The sequence below is a fragment of the Acinonyx jubatus genome, chromosome D1, assembly GCF_027475565.1.
Source record: "Acinonyx jubatus isolate Ajub_Pintada_27869175 chromosome D1, VMU_Ajub_asm_v1.0, whole genome shotgun sequence".
NCBI classification, from domain to species: Eukaryota; Metazoa; Chordata; class Mammalia; order Carnivora; family Felidae; genus Acinonyx; species Acinonyx jubatus.
The window spans coordinates 48,881,559-48,894,785 of NC_069390.1; the positions used below are offsets into that span (position 1 = coordinate 48,881,559).

At 45.3% G+C, this 13,227-nt stretch overlaps 1 protein-coding gene and 1 long non-coding RNA gene across 2 annotated transcripts in view; one reads left to right on the forward strand and one right to left on the reverse strand.

The window, feature by feature from the left end:
- LOC128311830 (uncharacterized) lies at window positions 1-7,024 on the reverse strand. Its single transcript, XR_008290472.1, has 3 exons — window positions 6,569-7,024; window positions 580-2,200; window positions 1-489 (listed from the first exon to the last, which is right to left on the reverse strand). It is a non-coding gene; the product is annotated as an uncharacterized LOC128311830 (long non-coding RNA).
- NRIP3 (nuclear receptor interacting protein 3) overlaps window positions 6,981-13,227 on the forward strand; it is a 24,995-nt gene continuing 18,748 nt past the window's right edge. The window contains exon 1 of the mRNA XM_027073190.2: window positions 6,981-7,343. Within this exon, the coding sequence (XP_026928991.1) occupies window positions 7,170-7,343 (174 nt within the window). The 5' untranslated portion in view covers window positions 6,981-7,169. The remainder of the gene's footprint in view (window positions 7,344-13,227) is intronic.

The following is a 13,227-nucleotide window of genomic DNA, read 5'->3' on the forward strand; positions in this document are numbered from 1 at the left end:
ACCTCTGAAAACCCTTATCTTCCTGAGCAGGGAAAGTGAAACGGCCTTGTCCAATCTCCTCAGACTGCTCTCAGGTCAGGAACAGCACACCGCACAGAGGCCTGTCTGTCCTTCATCTTTCCTTACTTCCAGTCTTCAGCCCCTGATGTGTGAGGACGTCAGTACATCTTGCTGAGTCCAGGATAACACATTCTCCAGAAATGTCTATCTCAAATTTGATGTTACCAACATGGCAAAGTCCAACTTCTAACTCCAGAGAGGCAGTAATCAGGATTGTAGGCAAATCAAGCCTACAAAGAGACTCACTAGGCCAGGATGTGAACTCGGGGCCCAAAAGAAAAGAGTGAGGAATCTGAGCCCTCACGATCAGCAGGACAAAGTCCCTGATGAGACATGAGGACACAGGCCTGGCCAACGTGGGTGTGACCACCACGCAACACGTGCCTGGGAGAGCACCGAACTCAAATGTGCTGATGGAGTATAGACAACCTGGAAAAGAGAACATTTCATCTTTTAAAAAGTCATGAATGGGGGACAAAAAAATTCTAGTAATTATACAGAAGAGAAATCAGGCAATACCTTGATAAGATGTTCAGAATTATCATCTCCAGTAAAAGGCATAAGCAAGTCACATGGCTCCACATCCCCTGAAAGAACATACCATCACCTATACAGTATTCAGGCCAAGAATGCAAAGCCTCAATGTCAATACAAAGAAATTTCAGATACAAACAAAATGAAGAATACTCCATTTTTAAAAAGGGAGAGGAGTTGAAAAACAACTTGTACACCAATGAAATTTAAAACTTTTGCATTTTAAAAAATACCATCAAGAAAGTGAAAAGGCAACTCATAGAATGGGGAAAAATGTTTACAAATCATATATCTAACAAGGGTCTTGTAGCTAGAATACATAAAGAACTCTTACAGCTCAATCATAAAAAGGCAAATAACAAAAATGAGCAAAGTATCTGAACAGATAATTTTCTAAAGAAGATAAATAAATGGCCAATAAGCACATGAAAAGATGTTTGCCATCATCAGCCATTAGGGGAATGCAAATCAAAACCACAATGAGACACGATCTCACACCCACTAAGATAGCTACAATTAAAGGGTCAGATAATAACAAGTGTTGTTGAGGATGTGGAGACATTGGAATTCTCATACACTGCTGGCAGGGATGTAAAATAGTGTAGCCACTTTGGAAAAGTCTGTTCCTCAAAAGGTTATATATCTCTGTAAAATAATTTTTTTCTATAATATGGAAGACTGAATTCTTCAAAAATGTCAGTGTCATAAAAGACAAAGCTTTGGAACTATTCCAGACGAAAGGAGGCTAAAGAAACACAGCAACCAAATACAATACCTGATCCTAGCCTGGGTCCTATATTGGAGGAATATGTCACAAAGAACATTATTGGATCAATGGATAAAACTGGAATATGAACAGTAGGTTAGATAAAAATGTTATATCCATGTAAATTCAAGAAGTTTATATCTATACTGTGGTTACATAAGAGAAAAATCCCTATTCTTAGAAAATACACAATGAAATATTAGTGATAAAGGGTGATGATATAGGTAACTCATACTCAAGTGGTTCAGAAAAAAAAGTGTGTTATGTGTGTTGGGAAAAGCAAATGATACAGCAAATGGAGTAAAATGTTAATAATCTGGTTAAAGGATATAGAGCTGTTCTTTAGACTGTTTTCATTTTTGCAACTTTTTGTAAGTTTGAAATCATTTACAAATAACCACAAATGACTTTTCTCTATGGGCCGTGCAGAGCTGTGTGAAAATAGGTCAGAGTAAATTTTGTATGAGTGTGTGTGTGTGGTGTGTAGATGTCTGCACACCCAAGTGCCTATACATGTTCCATAGGGCGCTTTGTGTCTCCTATACTATTTGCCCCATTTGGCCTTGGACTTGCTCAGCAAGGGCCACTGGCCTCTCGCTGTCACACCCAAGGAATTTTTTTAGCTACTGTGGGGAAAGCAGTAGAGCCTCTGTGTGCCTGAGGCAGGCAGAGGTAACCAGAGTGAGCTGCCCTGCAGCTTTCTTGCCTTCAGCTGGGAGCAGGCAGGTCAGGCCTAGGCTGCATTCTGAGAGGCTTGCCATCTTCAGAGGTCTGTTTCCAGACTGAAGAGCTCTCTACTGGCCTCTGGAGGGCTGATCTTTCTCCAAGTTCTCTGCAGTCCTGGAGAGGGAATGAGAGGGAAAGAGGACTCATATTTATTGGGGGCTCACTTTGTGCCAGGCCCTGTGCTTTACATGTTATTTTATTTAAACCACTCAGAGCCCTGTCAGATGGGTAAACTGAGGCTCAGAGAGCTGCAGTAATTTGGCCAAGGTTCCACAGTGAGCAGGAGGCAGAGCCAGATTTGGAGCCAAGCCTAGATTCCCCTCTTTCCCCCAGAAACTCTTGCTTCAGATACTGAGATTTTTTTCTCCCTCCTTCTCTCCTCTTTGCTGTCTGATTTGAGGTCACAGCCTGTCCTTATCCCAGGAAATGAAACAAAATCATTGCTAACAGGAATGAATCCAAAAGACCTAGCCAACTTTGGAAAACACCAGCAGGGCTGCCATCAGTCCTGTTTCTATGAGGCTACGGTGATGCTGGGAATCACTCCGAAGGAAGAAGACAGAAATATCTCATCTTTGCTTTAACCTGCCAAAGTAGACATAATCTTTGGGGCTGTGTGCCAAGTCATGGGTTCTGTGTAGCCAGAGATCCTGGCACACATATGGTACCTGCAGTGGACAGGTGTTTGAAGAATCTTCCTGACAGAGGGAGTTGGGGTGGGGTGGAGGGCACCAGAGGAGAAAGCAGACTCTGCAGCTATAAGGATGGGGGTGGTGAGCAAAGGGGGTTCTGGGCAGTGGCCATTACTTCCAGGGGTGCCCAAGGGCAAAGTCAGAGCAAAATATGCCTAGGTGGGAAAGAGGGGGATAAAAACTCTTTAGAAATATCCACTTTCTCCTCTACTCTTCTCATTTACTCTTCTGGTCTCCTGGCCCCAGCACTCTTTCTATACCCCATTCTCAAAGGTCTTCCTATTAGCTGAAGACTCAAAGGAGGGGTGCTGGGAGAACAGATTATAAACTGGGAGCTGCTGACAGTCACAAGACAGGGAGAGCCTGCCTACGGTGGCATCATCTCAGTGCCTAGAGTGGTAATGTCATTTGAACCCTTGGATCCAGCCATGCCTGAAGTCCCTGCACTTTTAAATAAGACGACCCAAAGGTTTACACTTTTGTTTAAGAAATTTTCAGTAGGGCTTCTGTCACTTATAATAAGAACAACACAAATAAAATCCTGATTGAAACAGCATCAATTTGTCTAATACACTTTTCAAGGACTAATCCTCTACAATAGCCAAGGCAAGATGCAGGGAACTTTAGTACAGAACCATATGAATGGTAAATTCAGAATCCAGAGGCACCATGGACAGGAAGAGAGCTGGCCAGCCCCTGCCTCAGGAGGCCTTGGCTCCAGAGAAGGTATAAGATGCGCAGGTCCAAATTGCATTGCCTGGAGCTTTATAGAAAGGCTTGGAGCAGGCATAGGTCAGGGCCCACTCTGAGACTTAGCAACCTATGGGTTTTCCTGAGTCTGTCTCAAGTGACAACTATGGTAGCTACCTTCTGCTGAGCCTTTACTCTGTGCCAAAATGTGTTATGTGTATTATTTTATTTAATCCTCACAGCAGCCCTGAGACAGAGATGTTACTGGCATTGCTTTCTAGATGAGGAACTAAAACACAGTGGTGAAGTAACTTACTAGTCATATAGCTGGTAAGTGGCAGAGCAGGGATTCAAGCCTAGTTGTTTTTAAAATTTTTTGTAATGTTTATTTATTTTTGAGAGTGAGAGAGATAGAGCATGAGCAGGGGAGGGGCAAAGAGAGAGAGAGGGAGATACAGAATCCAAAGCAGGCTCCAGGCTCCAAGCTGTGAGCACAGAGCCCAATGCGGGGCTTGAACCCACGAACTGTATACGATCATGACCTGAGCTAAAGTAGGACGCTCAACCGACTGAGCCACCCAGGTGCCCCTCAAGCCTAGTTGTTTTTAAGAATTACATTATACTGCTTCCAAGATGGGCCAATAGGGCAGGGAAGGTTGGCTATATGGAGAATTAATGATCTTTTCTGTCGGTAAAGCCCTCCAGAGTTCACAAAGATTAATTTTATATGCAATCTTACTGTACTCACCTTACAGATAAGGAAACTGAGGCTTAGAGGCAGGAAGTGACTTTCTCATAGTCATTTGGGAAAACTGGATAAACTCACCAGGGATGATACTCCTCAAACAGAGCAGCCAGGCTGCAGTTTGCAGAAACTCAGTGTATGTGCAGGCTAGCCTCACTACACTGACCCATGCTTAAGTGAAGTGATGCTATCAGTCTGGCTGAGGATGATCTCTAAGAGATAAGGGGACCAATTGTGGTTTGGCCACAGATCCAATTGCAGAACACAAATCCCATTATAGCAAAGAGCTCTGCATTCATAAAAAGATCCCTAGCTCCAGCCAAAGTCCTGTTTAGTTTTCAGCAACACTTGATATGGACAAATTCCAGTTCAATCAGAGACATTCAGCTTCCTGGTGTTCCCAGAGGGGGAGCAGGGAATCTTGCTATAAAAGGAGCCCCTTACTTCCACTGGGCCATCCTCAGCAAAAGGGCTGCAAGACTGAGTTAGTTGCCTAAGGAGTGGTACCTGGAATCTGCCTGCCTGGCTTCCTCCCAGAGGAAAGTAGCTGTCCCAGCTTAAGCCCCAGGGGCCCTCACTGTTGGACCTGCCTTGATGCATTGCCCAGTCAGAGGTACCTGTCCTAGAGAGACAAGGCAAGGCTGTCTTTCACTGTTCCCTGGGTGATTCATGCCTGGAGGAGTGACCAGGCAGGAATCCAGGCAACAGGACAGAAGGGGCCAGGGCAGCCACTGTTGTTCACTGCTGGAAGCATACCAAAGGACTGGAAGGTGAGCTGCAATCCCACCTCCTTTTTGCCCCTCCCTCCAAGAGATCCTGCCCTTAATGAATGGGGCTAGGGGGCAGGGGCTTTCTTGAAGCCAGGTGAGTAGCCTTCCGGACTTCTGGATTTCTTTTCCCACAAGCAGGCTGTGAGCTGTGAATCTAGGACAAGTGTTGAAGACAGGAATGGAAGGTAAGAAGCAGGTTCATGAGTTGAAACCCAGTCCTTCCAGGTCTGGGAAGTCCAGCACATGTTCTGGGGGCAGTCTTTCCCAGCTGTGCCACTTACCTTCCTTGGGCAAGACCTTAACTTCTTGCCATACTTACACTAGTATTTATTGAGCACCTTGTATGTGCTGTGCTAGGGATTTAATGGTAAGCAAAAAAAAATAGACTCAGTTGCCTTCTTAGAGCTTACAGTTAGTAAAGAAGATAAATGTTAATCAAACAACCAATAAGATGCCCACTACTACCACATAGACACACAAGAAAAGTCCAGGAGAGATGTAGAGCATATAATTAGGGAAAATTCACCCACTCTGGGAATTGAGAGAAGGTTTTCCTAAAGAAATGATAATGGAGCTGAGGTCTGTTTACTGAACAGGGTAGAAGGGACATTCCATGCAGAGAGAACAGGATATTCAAGGGTAGGCCATGTGGCAAGGAGAATGGCTCCTCCAAGGAACGGGAAGAAGGCTCAGGAGGCAGAAGAAGTGCAGATTGGAGACCCAAGTGGGGACAGACCATGCAAGAATGTGGGTCTTAAGAGCAATAGACAGTTTTTTGTGGTGCTTTAAACAGAGAGGTGAGATTAACACACTTGTAGTTTGAAAGGTTTACTCTGGCAGCAAAGAACAATGGATTAGAAGAGAATCAAAGAACATTCAGGAGAGCAGTTAAGAGGTCTCCGGCATTTGCCTGTAAAATGGGAATAATAGGTAATACTATGTCATAAGCTGTTACCAGGATTTCATGAAATACCGCATTTTAAGTATTTATGCCAGCACCTGACACACAGTAAAAGCTCAGTTAATGTCGTTATTGTTACTTTTGTTGGTTCTCTTCGTAGAGCTGATCTTTCTGCTTCGTATCTGCTCCTGTCAGACAAGGTGGGAGAGGGTAGTGGCGGTGGTTTCTAGGGTGGAAGTGTGGTTTGTCTTAAGTCGCAAGGTAGAGGCCAGAAGCCAGATGCCTGAAAGGCTCTTTAGAATGTCTTGAGAGTATCAAGGACTCACAAAGAACACCGAGTTCCGATTGCTCTCGGAAGCATGCTGGAGAGTGAAAGACCCTCCGACGGTAAGCCCTAGGGGTGCTTTTCTCCCCGGTGTTCCGAAGAGCAGGTGTGGGGCACCATGCACTCCTGTGCAGTAGCGCGGAGGCAAGAGCCATTGCCACTCCTCAGCCCTAGGCTGACTCTCAGGATTCCAGCCAGCCCTGCGCCCCCCGGCTCGCAAGTGCGGATGCGGGTACATGGACAGAGGGTGCCAGGAGGTGGAGTAGGGGGTGGGGGAGATGTCCCCGGAAAGCCGGCTCCAGCCAGCCTGCAGGGGCTGCCCCCTCCCCAGTCACGTGGCCTGGTGGGTGGGGACCGACCTGAAGTTGCAGAAATCCTGAGCCATCCCAACTCTGAAGTGCGCTGTGGACGTTGGGGTTCCTGGAGGGGGCGCGGAGGTGGGAATTTGCAAAGCCGAGCAGCGGCGCGGACGGAGGGACTTGGAGTATGGCTCAGCTGGCGGTGATCCCGGGGTCCGCCACGGCGTGGCCAGGTGAGCGGCAGTCGGGTGCTACGGCGGCTGGGGTGGGAGAGGCTGCTCCACCAAGGGGCCCCCACACCCTATCCCGGTCCAGGGAATGCGGGGCACCCGCAACAGGAGAGGGCGGTGGGATAAAGCGGCCGTGGTAGAGCCTCGGCACTCTGAGTCAGTTCAGCCAGCGTCACCCCTTGTCGCCGGTCCTTCCCTTCAACGAGGTGCCTCAGAGACCCGCAGCGGCCCGCGGACGCTGGGGAGCCGTGAGCAGGGCGGGGGCGCTCCGCTGGCCCCGCCCCTCGCGCGCGCACTGGCTGCTCCCCGTGACGTCACGCTCGGCTATAAAACTCTCGGCGCGCGCCTCTCGCGGCGCTGGAGGAGCTCGAGGCTGAGGGCTGCTGGGGAGAGGAGAGCGACGCGGACGCCGGGCCGCGGGCGCCTCAGCGATGTTTTACTCAGGGCTTCTCAGCGAGGGCGGCCGCAAGGAAACGGACATGCGGGAGGCCGCGTCGCTGCGGCAGCAGCGCCGGATGAAGCAAGCCGTGCAGTTCATTCATAAGGACTCCGCCGACCTGCTGCCCTTGGACGGCCTCAAGAAGCTGGGCTCGTCCAAGGACACGGTGAGCCCCCCGCAGCCGCGCCACCTGGGGATGCCCGCACGCGGCGACCGGTCACCGTCGCGCCGTGCGGTCTCCCCGGGCCCGCCCTTGGCCGCTTTCACTGAGTCACCCGCCCGGCCTCCGCCCCCGCCTCCGCCCGCCGCTGTCCGCTGTCTCGCTCTCGCTGGCTCGGATTCCTGTCCATCCAGCATCTCCCTGCTTCGCTTTCTGTCGGGATTCCGTCGTAGCTGTCTTTTCTAGCTCGCGCTGCCTTCCGCTTCGTGCCTCTCTCTAGAGTAGGAGACCCTGCCCTGCCTTCTGGCCCTCTGGTCGCCTTTCCTTCCCGTTATTCTCATTCGTAGTACCGAATTCGATTGCATGGGGCTTGAGCCTCGCTTGGCCGGGCTGCCTGGCCAGTCCAGTGACCCAGACAGAGGTGACTCCTTAATGGGTGTGGGAAGAAGAGGAAGAAGTGGGAAGGGGGGTTTCTTGGCAGTCACCATACCCAGATGATTTTGTTACATCCATTTCCCCCTTTGCCAAGTCTACTTCTCCGTTTGATTTTGGGCTTATCTACCTTGACCTTCTTCTGAGGAGGGAGAGAGAAAAAGGGTCGAATGTGAAGGTTTCTTGAACCGCAGACATCTCTTCATCATTCTCATCCACCTCTACCTCCAAAGAGTGGATACAGGCAGCCAGGCTGCTCCATCTCGCTGGCCAGCTAACGTGTGGAGCTGGAGCTGGCGCAGGCTTTTTTTCTAGCAGGGTCGTTCTTTGCCTTAAGAAGGAGAAACTCCAGGACAGGAGGTCTGGGTTCAAAGACCATGCTGTCCTCTCTAGGAGGGGGGGGTGGATGGTTCAGGATTGCTAGTTTAAAGAACTGTGCTTGACTCTCATCCTTCAGTCACTGTAGTGGAACTGGGCCAAATATATGTTTAGGTTTGCAGTTTTATCTGGAGTTTTCTTGTAGTTTACTTGTTTTCTTGAATTTCACAATCACGGTATTATCTGGGCAATAGGTTATGAAGCATTAATTAAATGTCTTTTAAATGAGGTAGGTGGTCTGTATAATTTTTTCAGTATTTTTTGAGATTCTGGAATATTTAATTTGGCATTAATTTGGTATGATATTTGGCAGAGAAAGAAAGGTGTCAGCCTGGCTCACTGAAATTGCCATTGCAAGCCCTAGATAGTATGGAAGTTAGAGCTTCTGAATCCACTTCCTTTTTTTTTTTTTTTAACCATGACTAATGACACACAGATTCCAATATCAGATTTGCCCTCCCCCATTATGATAGAGAATAATTTTAGTTATTTTTGAGCAGGGAAAGGCTATCCAGTTATTTTTCTCTGATTTTTTCCAAGGTATGTTACAGGATAGTCAACCTAATTCATACTCACTCAGAATCATGAGTGACTGAAATGCATTCCTGGAAAAAAGATAACTCTCTGTCTTCCCTTCTTTCACTTTAAAGTGGTCTAGATTCATGTAGCAAACCAGGTCTAAATCTTACCTTTAGGCCAAAATAATCCTAGTTCCTAAAAGCTTCAGGAACCAATAAAGAGGGAAGTATTTAAGAAAAGAAGTAAAATGTGGAATGTTTTTCTTGCCCTTATGCTGGATATAAGAAATGATTGACATTTGGTTGTCCTGGGCTGTCGGAGTTCCCTAGCCCTGAGGAACTACCACTCTATCCTGCTTAGCATTCCTTGTATTACTTCATCCTGTGCAGGAAGAATTCTGTCTGCTTTTCTGACTCCAGTCTGTGTCACTGGAGTCACATAGGAGCTGATAGCATAAAACATAGGCAGTCAGTTGGAAGGAGGACACATCCTCAAGAAGCAAGTTATTGCCACGGATATGATGCATAGCAGTTTACTGTGAGACCTTGAATTAGGATTCACACTTTTTCTCTGAAAAAGAGAGAAATCCATTGCCATGGATTTGATATCCCTCTCTCACTGTTCTCACACTCTTAATGTGAAAATGATTACACAGAAGAGCTAGGAACAGGTCACAGAAACCAAGGCAGATTGGGGTAGGGAAAGAAAAGCTATGATGTTGCTGCCTCAGTACAATCTAAGAAATAACCTTACAAGTACCCTATCACTTCACTTTATGCCTGTGTCTGGTAGTGTAGACAATGATTGAATTTTCTTTCACCGAAGTGAAAATTTGAGCCCAAACTAATTGATAGGTCTGTGGTACAAACCCAATAGAAGAGGAACGAGAAAAAGAGGGAGATGGGGGAAAGAAAAAATTAGGTTTTTGTTGTTGATGGTACAGAAATAGAGGACAATTTAGTTTGAGATTTCTTCTTTTAATTTTTAATGTTTATTTTTTTTAAATTTTTTTAACGTTTATTTATTTTTGAGACAGAGAGAGACAGAGCATGAACGGGGGAGGGTCAGAGAGAGGGAGACACAGAATCTGGAACAGGCTCCAGGCTCTGAGCTGTCAGCACAGAGCCTGACGCGGGGCTCGAACTCATGGACTGCAAGATCATGACCCGAGCTGAAGTCGGCCGCCCAACCAACTGAGCCACCCAGGTGCCCCTTAATGTTTATTTTTAAGAGAGAGACAGAGAGAGCGTGTGTAAGTAGGGGAGGGGCAGAGAGAGAGGGAGACACAAAATCTGAAACAGGCTCCAGGCTCTGAGCTGTCAGCGCAGAGCTTGACACAGGGCTTAAACTCACAGACAGTGAGATCATGACCTGAGTCAAAGTCAGACGCTTAACTGACTGAACAACCAGGTGCCCCAGGACAACTTAGTTTGAATTGACTTGGGTTTGTGCCAGTGAGGAGATTGTGGTTTGTTTTCCTCACCCTAGTGACCTATATTAGAATTATACTGTTGGGTTTTATGAATTATCTACCTTTTAACATGCTGTTTCTGAAATATTCACTATTTGATACCAGCCTGCCAACTTTCTTTTTTTTTTTTTTTTTTTTTTTTTTGGTTTGGCAAAGAGCACCTGTAGGCAATAAAATGTGGTCTTGTTCTCTTGGACCCAGGGAAGTGCCTTTGTCCTATTCCTGTTTATGTGTAGTTGGCTGCGACAGAGTCTGCTGTGGATATAATCTTACTTCTTATGTCTGGTTACCTTATTTTGTTTATCCTTTCATTTTGTGATTTTTTTTCTGTATTAGATTAAGAACCAAAATCAAAGATATGAATGAGTAATATTTTATTTTATTTTTTTTTAAGTTGATGAAGTTGGAGAAAAAAATTTCTACTCTTGGAATTTTGCCTCTTGTAATTTCTTTTGTCTTAGCTACCAGTTTCATAAATGTTCTTTTCATTGAGGTAAGGACTTTTTATTTTTAAAAAGTGTTTGTTTAATTTTGAGAAAGAGGGAGAGAGAGAGAGATCTAGAGTGCAAGTGTGTGTTGGGGAGGGGCAGAGAGAGAGAGAGAAAGAGAGAATCCCAAGCAGGTTTTGCACTGACATTGCAAATCCCAATGCAGTGCTCGATCTCATGGTGATGAGATCATGACCTGAGCCAAAATCAAGAGTTGGATGCTTAACCAACTGAGCCACCCAGGTGCTCCAGGACTTTTTAATTTTTAAAAACAATGCTGTCAAATAGCTGTCTTTCCTACATGATAATATTATTGACCATCAGGTTATATCTTTAGTTTTCCAGCAATAGAAAGAGTTTTTCTTTCCCATCTATGATTGAATCTACTTATAGCCAAATGCTTTAGAAAAACTCACTAGAATTAGGAATGAAGGCTGCAGTAAGGATGGTAGAACACAGCAAAGCCACCTGACCATGAAATCACTAGTCCTATACTCTGAGCATCTGATCTACCTGATCACAGAATGCCATTAGACATCCCTACTGGTATATATTTTGAATCAGAGAACTTTTGGAGCCTTAGAAGAGAAGCATGAAATACCAGTATAACACCAGGATCTGGTGCAAACTGAAGAGTCAGAGCTATGATTGTATCCAATTATAGCAAACATTATTTGAACACTTGCTGTGTTCAGGACACAGTACTAGGTGCTCAGACCACAAAGAAGATAGCAGTTTCTTTCTACAAGAAGTTTATAAATCAGGGGAAGGACAGGATAAATTAATTTAAAACAAGTAAATGTGTAATATATCAAGTAGCAATAAGTGCTATGGAGAAAATAAACCAGGGTAAGGGGAATAGAGAGTACAATGGCCAGGGTAGGGTGGAGTGGAACCTTGTACTTTATACAAGGTGGTCAGGTAAGGCCTCTCCGATAAGATTACATTGTAGAAGATATTGAAGGAAATCAGAGAGCAAAATATCTTGGGAAGGAATGTTTTAGGCAGAAGGAATAGAAAGTACAGAGGCCTGAAGTGTCAGTATGCTTGATGTGACTGAAAAACTATAAGAAAATCATTGCGGTCAGAGCAAAATGAGAAAGTGGGAGGGTGATAGGAGATAACATCAGAGAAATAGTGGGAGACCAAACTACTCAGGACCTTATAGGTCATTGTAGATTTATTTGGCTTTTAATCTGATATGGGAAACCAGTAGAAGACTTTGTACAGAGGGGTGACATGACATGACTTATTTTATAAAAAGATTTCTCAGACTACTGTGTAGATTAGGCTGATGATGGGCAAGAGTAGAAGCAGGGTGACTGATTAGGAGTTTGTTATCTAGTAATCCAGGCGAAAGATGAAGGTGGCTCAGAGCAGTGAGAAAGCAGTGAAAGGGACAAGGAAAGATCAGGTTCTTGAAGATAGAACTGACAAGTTTAGTTGATAGATTGGATTAGAGATCTGAAAGAAAGTAGTCAAGAATGACCTTAAGGTTTTTGATCTAGCAGTTGGAAGAATAAAGTTGCCATTTACTGAAATGGCTAAGACTACAGGAAGAGTAGATTAGGGATATGGATTAGGAATCAGGAATTTGATTTTTGAATGAGTTAAGTTTGGGTTATCTCTTAGTTAATCAGGAATCAGGTGTAGTTGTTGAGTAGACAGCTCCATGAGAAGACAAATAACACCATCAGGAAGCCTATGCTTGTTGCCAAGGTGTTATAGTCTATAAGCACTAGAGGAGTTCATGGAAGAAGTGATTACTTTGGCTCAGTGTGGCAATAGTAATGGAGATCAACATCTGATTACAGTGTCATCATTTCATAGTGAGTCAACTGACTACAAGATGTTATGGAGAGGAGGCTGCCAGAGTGTGCCCTATAGAACCTCAGAGCAAGAACTTTACAGTTTATCTGGTCCAGTCCCTGCCTGTGTGAATCCTTCCTAACAAAAATGCAGCCTGCCATGGGCACCTGAGAAACTGCTCAGACTAATCCACAAAGCAGATAACAATCAGGAATAGGGATCTTCTCTTTGAAATAACGTGTCCGTGAGCTACACAGAAGGTCTGGAGCAACATAATGGCCTACCTTAGACAGAGCCCCATTTGTTGTTGTTGTTATAGTTGTTGTTGTTGTTGTTGTTTATTTTAGAGAAGAAGGAAGCAAGAGCAGGGGAGAGAGGCAGAGAGAGAAAAAGAGACTCTTAAGCAGGCTCCGTGCTCAGTGCAGAGCCTGATGTGGGGCTCAAACCTGTGACCCTGGGATCACGACCTGAGCCAAAATCAAGAGTTGAATGCTCAACCAACTGAGCCACCCAGGCGCTCCAGTCCCCATGAGTTTTTGAATAAATGTAAACCCACAGACAACTTGTCTATGTTCCCATGGGGGTAGAATGGGTCACATGTTATATATGCAATGAGTAAACAAAGAAGAGAAGGCACAGATACTAGTGCTCTTTTAGATTTCCAAGGCCTGATAGATCTGTATATTCAGCTTGAAATGAGAGTCAATCAGGAGTCCATGTTTATCCACAAATTTTAAATGAGGACTAAATGGAGTAGGATAATACATGCCCTTTTAGGGAAAAAAAAAGAATG